General features: G+C 35.1%; 1 protein-coding gene across 1 annotated transcript; it reads right to left on the reverse strand.

Annotated features, from left to right (window-relative positions):
* Positions 1–7,986: 7,986 nt before the first annotated feature.
* Positions 7,987–9,039, reverse strand: LOC110781122 (uncharacterized). Its single transcript, XM_056841373.1, has one exon. The coding sequence runs from the start codon at positions 9,037–9,039 to the stop codon at positions 7,987–7,989; it is 1,053 nt and encodes a 350-aa protein (XP_056697351.1).
* Between the last annotated feature and the right edge of the window lie 629 nt (positions 9,040–9,668).

Below are 9,668 nucleotides of genomic sequence, written 5' to 3' on the forward strand. Positions count from 1 at the left end.
TATATTGTTTGCATTGTTAACTTAAATGTACAGGCAATATTTTACACCAAACATGTAGAAAAAATAAGACAACGGTCCATGCCAAATTGCCAACGGATATGTTCATATGTCTAATCTACATGTTCCAGTGAAAAAATGGTACATATATTAATACGTAATCCCCCTGTTTTTAAATAATTGCAACATTCTGAGTGGTTCACGAGACAATGCATATTCTATATCTTTGATCATTAGTAAAATTTAGAACAATTTGAAATGAAAATATACTTCCTAACCCATCCAACGATAGCATTTTCTTTTTAAAATTAGTGGGAAAAAATCCAGTCAAAGTCAGGCTATGAATAGCGTCGAACTCAAAGTGTTTACACTTATTCAGAAAAACATAAAGTATTTAATATTAAAAAAATATAGAGAATAGATGAAAGAATTTTGACAAGTCCATGTTGATTGCTCTTCCTGTCACTGAGATACATGCCACAGCAATTCAGTTGTGCAGTGTGGCGGATTGACACACTTGTTAAGCAAATTGGACCTTGATATATCATATTCACATCAATTCTTTTCTGTGGGTCTTGACTTTTTTTATAAAAAAAAATTATTTTGGACCCACTAAGCATTGAAAATAAAATTCAAAATATCAAAAAATGTTATGGCTCTGTTACACATATATTAGAATTTATGGTGACTTGTGACATTACAATTTCTATGTTGGCCATTTAGATTTTATAAGATGGTGAAATAATTCATAGAAAAAGAATATTACATAAATTTAGTATTATGATCTTTATGACCAAGGAAATATAGTGTATTTGGTTATAAGCAAAGCATCTATCCTTTTCTTTGGGTCATATTTACCATTAATTCGATGGGGATATGACATTCATCAATTTTGAGATTTTCTTTCAAGTATACAATAATTTTTAAAATTCAAACGACTCATAGCTTATAGGAGAGTAGGTTTAGAAAACTAGTTGTCTATGTGCCACCAAACTTTTATTGTTGTTGCATGATTTTTTCTTGAATTAGGTAGTTTTTCTCACGGGAAATGTGGTTATATGTTTACTCTTTAAGGAATCCGATGTTTTTGGACTTAAGGTGCAGAAGAGTCTCACAAAAACATGATCGAATTGAGCATCACACTCTGATACGTAAAACATAAATTTTACTCCAATGGATTGAGTTCGACTTGACAAAATCTATAGATATACCCGAGAATAGTATGGAGCTACTTGTTCAACGTAGTTCACATGTGCAAAAAATACGAAACACACATTAGTACATTACATAAGAACATCTATAACTAATTAGCCTTAATCTTAGTAAAAATTTCTGAGAAATTATAGTGTGACCCCCCTGAATTTAAGCAACCAAAAATGATAAGACAATAATTGGGGTAAGTAACTTTATGAGAAAGTGATGATTAGTTTAAGGTCAAACAGAAAGAACGTAAATCCAGCTGACCACCATAAGCTTTTGCTTTATTTATAGGCTATAATAACTCTGTAACTCTACCTCTTAACCCACCCACCCTCTCATACAGGGCAAGGATAACTGGGTAATAAGGTACTCTGTTCCTTATTTCTATCATTAACTCATTATTGCATTTTCCTGTGGTCCCCATCATTAAGACTTCAACCCCATTGCTATTTATACCCAATTACATTCTTCCACGTTGGCATCCTTGTCAGCTCCATCTATTTTACACGTGGCTCTGTACATAAATTTAATTAGATTACTCCGTATCATGCAAATATGGTCATACTTGGAGTTTATATTGGCCCGTGTACCAAACCCATAATTTCATAATCAATTTAAAGTATGTTGAGATCAGTTTCTAACATGATCTCTGATTCTCTGGCAATTTAAGATAAATGATTATTGTTTTACATCTACCGTTCTTTAATTATAGTTACACTTCTATTTTGGTCCAAACTTTTTATAGTTATAAGACAACTTATTACGGAGTACGTACTTCCTTCGTCCTTTTTTAATCTTTAAGTTAGTGTTATGCACGCAATTGTCAATGTTCGTGTTAGACTTAACCCAAAGCCGGAGCGCGAATGAAGTTGGTCAACCTCTTTTTGGCGATTGAATAAGCTTCGTTCTGTAATATTGTTTTCATTCTTATCTAAATGCTGACATTGAGAATTTGTGAAAGATTTAATATCTTAATGGAAAGTGTGAAAGATTTAATGCCCCAATGAGTTTAATTGACTATAATCAGTAGCGGAGCCAGGGGTGCTTTAAGGGGGATCCTTGACCCCATTTGGAATATTATTTTTGTTAAATTTTCATTAATTTTTTTTTCTAAAAATACATAATTTTAGTTAAAATTTCATCAATTTTCAATAATGATTCCGCCACCTCGATTTTCTGTTTTTTTTCATCAATTAGTGACATTTGTGCTGCAATATAAAAAGAAATATTTCACACATAAAGAATTAACAGCAACTTTTGTGTAAAATTGCCTTACCGAAAAACCGCTTTGATTGCTTAACTAATTGGTTTCATTGTTTAACTAATTAGTTCAGTGCTTAACTAATTATTTACATTGCTTAACTAATTGATTCCAGTGCCTAACTAAATAGTTTCAATGCTTAATCAATTGGTTTCAGTGCTTAACTAATTGATTTTGGTGCTTAACTAATTGATTCAATTGTTAAACTTATATGGTCGTCCTATATAAAAAGTTTGTAAAGAACTAAAAGGGATCAGAAGTGAAGTTTTATATGAAACTTTTTATTTTTGTCTGAACTAATCTCAATCTTTGTGCTTAAAAATTACATATCACTCTCTTAGATCCTCCTCAATCTTCTTGACGTTGGGTCGGACTCGGACCCTTTATTTTCCTTTTCCTTAGTTAGTAGTTTTGGTTAATGTCGTGTTTTATGGTGACAAGGTACGGTGTGGTAGGTGTTTGAGAGGCGGTTTCAATGCATGATACAACAAGTATTATGATCTTGTTCATACAGGGCATAATTTACAGTAGAGATTTGACGTACGGAGTAGTAAAATGAGGGGCCATGGGAACTTGAGTAATTTGGTATAATACAAATATTGTTGGTGGGTGAGTTTTAGAATGATACAACAACACATATCCAATCTTTTCATTTTTTGTTCTACTCCATATTTTGGCACTGCCTAGCTCGTTCTTCCATGCATAACTATTTCATTTTGTTAAATTTTCTTAAAATAAAAAAAATTGATTTCAACCCTATATTTTGTTCCAATAACTTGATTTCATAAGGCGGGACCTCGAATTTGAATTGAATTCTATTCCGTATTTATTTACATTTTCCTAATCTTATTAGGTTTTTTGACTTTCTGCTTTTTTTACTCGTAAATTCTACTCCCTCCGTCTCGGAATACTCGACCCGGTTTGACCGGCACAGAGTTTAAGGGACTTGAATTGACTTATTTAATTTAATAGGTAGTAGTTGATAGTGGGGTATTATTTTAATGTAGTTAGTGGGAAATGTGTAAAGGGGTGGGGTTGGGGAAAGTAGGGGTTGAATTTTTAATTATTTTTTGTATGGAGTAGGGGGTAGGTGGGTTAATAGGGGTGGAGTGAGAAATAATATAATATTGTTAGAATATATCCATTTTTAGAAACAGGTCAAGTATTAAGGGACGGCCCGATAAGGAAAACAAGTCAAGTATTCCGGGACGGAGGGAGTAACAGACATGCCTTCATAGTTGGTGATTTTGGTGGCCCACTTCTTTTCCATGTTAATCTTCAATTCTCATTTGTAGTTTCTTTTTGTTTAAACTAAAAAAAGTAGTTACGGTTTTATGTCAATAACTTTTAAATAAATAAAAATATCTAGTAGGAAAGAGTATATAGTGTTGTGAGGTAATGGAAAGAAACAGAAGTTTATATCTGATACAAGTAAAATACAATACAAATTTTTGTGAAGCAAGTGTATTGCTCGTATCATTTGCAAAGGTAAAGCAAGGAGTATTTATAGCCAAATACTCTTACTATTCATGCCTAGTAGCTCTACTATTTACTAGGGTAGGTGGTAGAAAACATTGTGTAAAAATATGACATTCACCTAAGTATTAGTTACAATTGTTGACTCCTACAATTGTTGACTCTCAACACTCCCCCTTGAATGTCAGTTTAAGCATGGTGTCAGTTGCCTCATTACTTTATAGAACTCAGTGGAACCAAAAACCACTGTTAGGGGATAAAAGTCTATGATTATATGCTTTAGCATACTGTCTCATTAAAAACCTTGTCAGGAAAAACCCAGTGGGATAAAAACCTGATCGAAGGGAAAAAGAGTGCAGTGCATATAATACTCCCCCTCAATTTAATATAGCTCACGAAGACGACGCATTCCAATTTTGTGTACCAACTGCTCAAACCTCTTTGAAGGAAGAGATTTAGTAAACAAATCAGCAAGATTGTCTCACGATTGAATCTGTTGTACGTTTATCGTTCCTTCTTTTTGGAGATCGTGTGTGAAGAATAACTTTGGAGATATGTGTTTTGTTCGATCACCCTTGATGTACCCTTCAGTTACTTGTGCGATGCATGCAGTATTGTCTTCGTAGATGATGGTAGGATTTTCTGTTACTGAGTTCATTCCACATCCTTCTTGGATATTGCTGATCATTGACCTGAGCCATACACATTCTCGTCCAGCTTCATAAAGAGCAATCAATTCCGCATGGTTTGATGATGTAGCGGTCAATGTTTGTTTCGTTGATTTCCAAGATATTGCAGTACCCCCATAAGTGAACAAATATCCAGTTTGTGACTTGGCCTTCTGTGGGTCCGATAAGTATCCAGCATCTGCATATCCAATGAGGGTGGCATCTTTTCTTGACTGATAGAGTAGACCAAGATCTGGTTTTCCTCGTAGATAACGGAATAGATGCCTTATTCCATTCCAATGTCTCTTTGTTGGTAAATTGCTATACCTGGCTAACAAGTTCACTGAAAAAGCAATATCGGGTCTAGTATTGTTAGCTAAATACATTAAAGCGCCAATTGCACTTAGATATGGTACTTCAGGACCAAGAATTTCTTCATTTTCTTCTCGAGGTCTGAATGGATCATCTTTCATATTCAAAGATCGAACGATCATAGGGGAATTCATTGGATGTGATTTGTCCATGTAAAAGCGTTTTAGTACCCTTTCTGTGTAATTTGATTGATGGACAAAAATTCCCTCTTTCAAGTGCTCAATTTGTAGTCCAAGACAAAATTTGGTTTTTCCAAGATCTTTCATTTCAAATTCTTTCATCAAGTATTTTGCAGTTTGTTCAAGTTCTCGTGGAGTTCCAATGATATTTAAATCATCCACATATACTGCAATGATAGCGAATCCTGACTGGGATCGCTTAATGAAAACGCAGGGACTGATTTGGTTGTTTTTGAATCCTTCTTTCACAAGGTATTCACTAAGACGATTATGCCACATTCTTCCAGATTGTTTTAGCCCATAAAGTGACCTTTTCAGCTTTATGGAAAGCATTTCTTTAGGTTTGTGGTTTTCTGGTAATTTTAGTCCTTCAGGGACTTTCATATAAATGTCTGCGTCAAGTGACCCATATAAATATGCGGTCACAACGTCCATTAATCGCATTTGCAGTTCTTTCGAAACTGTCAAGCTTACCAGAAATCTTAGCGTAGTAGCATCAACTACTGGAGAATATGTCTCCTCATAATCAATCCCTGGTATTTGAGAGAAACCTTGGGCAACTAGCCTTGCCTTGTATCTTGTAACCTTATTGTTCTCATTCCTTTTTCTCACAAATACCCATTTGTGCCCGACAGGTTTTACACCCTTTGGTGTGGTGGATATTTTTCCAAAAACTTCTCGTTTTTCAAGGGATTTCAATTCTGCCTGAATTGCCTCTTTCCATTTTGGCCAATCATGTCTGCGACGACATTCATCCACTGTTTTCGGTTCAGGGTCATCATTATCAGATATCAATTCAATTGCAATGGAGTAAGAAAATATTTGATCTACGATAACGTTTTTCCGATTATAATGTTTCTTAGTTGAAACATAGTTCATTGAAATTTCATCGTCATCGACTTCTTTATGATTTTCTTCCACCTCTTTAGGAGGATCATCTTTATCAATATTTTCCTCTTCATCTGGTCTTTCATGACCTTCTTTTGGAGGATCAATATTGATTTCATTTGTTACTCTATCAGGCCTCTTTACTTTTCTTGGCTTAGAATCTTTTGAACCAAATGGCCTTCCACGTTTTCGTCGTGCCATAGACTCATTTTCAATGACCTTATTATCAGTGGGAATTTCAATGCGTGCAGGTGCATTCTCTGCTGGTATATGTGACTTTGTCACCTTCTTTGTGTCCGTGAATGCATCAGGCAATTGATTTGCAACACTTTGTAAATGAATAATTTTCTCGACTTCTTGCTCACATGAATTTGTTCGTGGATCAAATATTGACAGTTGTGTTGCATTCCATGTGATTTCAATCTCCTTTTTCCTTGGGTCCACTTTCTCTCCCCCTAAGGCTGGGAATACTGACTCATTAAAATGACAGTCAGCAAACCTTGCCTTAAATAAATCGCCAGTCATTGGCTCAAGGTATCTAATTATGGATGGGGACTCATACCCAACATAAATTCCCAGCCTTCTTTGTGGACCCATTTTTGTGCGTTGGGGTGGAGCAATGGGAACATACACGGCACAACCAAATATTTTTAGATGTGAGACATTTGGTTCTCGACCATATACCAACTGTAGAGGTGAAAACTCATGATAAGCTGTCGGTCTCAATCTTATTAATGTTGCCGCGTGTAAAATAGCATGGCCCCGAGCAGATGATGGTAATTTTGATTGCATTAACAATGGTCTTGCAATCCATTGTAGCCTCTTGATCAGTGACTCAGCGAGACCATTTTGTGTATGTACATGAGCCACTGGATGTTCAACAACAATCCCAATCGACATGCAATAATCGTTAAAAGTTTGGGATGTAAATTCCCCAGCATTGTCGAGTCTTATTTTCTTTATTGTGTGGTCTGGGAATTGATTTCGTAATTTGGTGATCTGGGCAAGTAGAATTGCAAATGCAACATTTCTACTTGACAAGAGACTCACATGTGACCATCGTGTTGAAGCATCGATCAATACCATAAAATATCTGAATGGTCCACTTGCAGGATTAATTGGCCCGCAAATATCTCCCTGAATTCTTTCTAAAAATGATGGAGATTCAGTGGCAATTTTGTTTTTGGATGGCCTTATAATCAGTTTTCCAAGCGAGCATGCAGAGCATGTCAATTCATTTGATCGGGGTATTTTAACATTCCTTATTGAATGCCCGATTGAATTTGCTACAATCTTGTGCATCATTCCTGTTCCAGGATGACCGAAACGGTCATGCCATAATGTAAGCAAATTCTTGTTATCTAACTTCTTGTTAGATATCATATTTATTTCAATTGGTCGTATATCCATACGATATAGCCCTGAAGAGTATGCTGGCAATTTCTCATAAATATGTTTCTTGCCACATTTTTCTGCCGTGAGGCATAAATATTCTTTTTGATCCACTGTCATAGTTTCTAGATGATATCCATTTTGACGCACATCTTTGAAACTTAAGAGATTTCTTCGAGATTTACTCGAATATAAAGCGTCATTAATAGTCAATTTTGTTCCATTTGTGAGCACAATGCAAGCTTTTCCGGATCCTTCTATTAGCTTTGCTGTCCCGGAAATTGTATTGACATTTGCTTGGTACATTGTTAGTTTTGAAAAATACTTCCCATCTTTTAAGATAGTATGTGTTGCTGCACTGTCCAGAAGACATTGGTACTTGGAATCAACTTCATGTAGATTCATATCTTCATAAATAAATATGCAATTAGTTTAGAGAAACGATTATAATAAAATACTTTATTCATGAAAATTGGAAATTCATAACAAGGTAATCGAAAAATACATAAGAAAATATATAAAAACGATACATGACATAGTTTAGATGGGGTATTTATATGTTACTATTATCCCCAAATATCAGATCATTGCCACTGTCAGGGTTATCATTGAAGAAATCAGATACATCAAAGCTTGGCCCTGAGGGATTATCCTCATCTACATAATTTGCCTCAGCAACTTTTCCTTTGCCTTTTATGGAGGCTTGGTACAGATCTACCAAATATTTTGCAGTACGGCATGTTTTCCCCCAATGGCCAGTCATGCCACATCTAAAACATGTGTCTTTCTCTTTTGAGGGGGTGTGCTTTTGATTTCCTTGTTGATGCCCTTTGTGATTATTATTTCTAGGGCCCAGATAACCCCTGCCACGACCACGACCACGGCCACGGTGGTTTCCGCGTCCTCTACCGCGGTGGTTAAATCTTCCACGTCCACCTCTATGGGCAACATTTGCCTCAGGTGGGTTTGAGCTTTCAACGGCATTCGCTTCATTGAATGCCATAGACCCAGTTGGTCTAAGATTATGGTTCTTTAACAGAAGATCATTATTCTGTTCAGCAACCAACAATAGAGAAATCAGCTCAGAATATCTCTTAAAGCCCCTCTCTCGGTATTGCTGTTGCAATAGAATATTATTCGCATGAAAGGTGGAGAGGGTTTTCTCTATCATTTGATCTTCTGTGACCGCTTGATCACAGTATCTCAGCAATGATACAATTTTGAATAACGTGGAATTATATTCACTAACACATTTAAAATCCTGGAACCTTAGATTAGTCCAGTCAAATTGAGCCTTTGGCAGGAGCATCCTTTTATGGTGTCCATATCTTTCTTTAAGACTATCCCACAACTCTTTGGGATTCTCCACCATCAGATATTCAGTTTTCAGGCTATCATGTAAATGATGCCTTATGAGGACTGTGGCTTTGGCCTTTTCCTGCTCGGTGGCAGTTTTGATTTCTGTGGTGCCTGGAACCATTATATCTTTTATGGTATGATCCAGTCCTTGGGCCTTTAAGTTCATCTGTGCATCAACAGTCCATTCCAGAAAATTGTGCCCAAACAAGTCTAGCACATTGAATTGTCTTTTCATCAAATCTCCCATTTTAACTACAATCAAATAATCATTAAACTTAGTAATCAAGATTATAATTAATTAATCATATTCATAATAATTAACTATTAAAATTTTATGTTTCCTTCTCCCCCTTAGTTTATTATTATGAATCCCACATAAATAAATCAAATAATTCATGGTAATGACGTTAATTAAAAGCGAAAAAAAATAATGATAACATTAATAATAATATTATACATATGGTTAAAAAAAATTAAAAATGCGACAAAATGTAATTAATACATCAAAATGGAGAATGAAGTACTACAAAAAAATGGAGATCTTCATTTGTTGAAAATTATGAAAATCATTAATTCCATAAGAAGGACTACTAAGGCCATCATTAAAACAAAATATTGTTTTAATTTTCTTAAATCTTCCTCGAAGGTGAAGACGTGTGGAGGGTCGGGGTTGCCGGCCGGAAACATGTTTGATCGGAAAATTGGAGGAGAAAAAATTTGTGTGGTTTTGGATAAAAAGTAAGAAGGAGATAAGATGTTGTGTGGTGAAAATGGTGTTAGGTTATGATACATATGATAATACATAAATCATGCGGAAACAACCATTAAGCCAGGAATACATATTATTTACACATAATCATATAGCATAATTTAGAT

The sequence above is a fragment of the Spinacia oleracea genome, chromosome 4 (genome assembly GCF_020520425.1).
Source record: "Spinacia oleracea cultivar Varoflay chromosome 4, BTI_SOV_V1, whole genome shotgun sequence".
Classification (NCBI taxonomy): Eukaryota; Viridiplantae; Streptophyta; class Magnoliopsida; order Caryophyllales; family Amaranthaceae; genus Spinacia; species Spinacia oleracea.

Bases quoted from the DNA above. Each gene is read 5' to 3' on its own strand.
- LOC110781122 (XM_056841373.1), bottom strand. From the start codon at position 9,039: ATGGGAGATTTGATGAAAAGACAATTCAATGTGCTAGACTTGTTTGGG.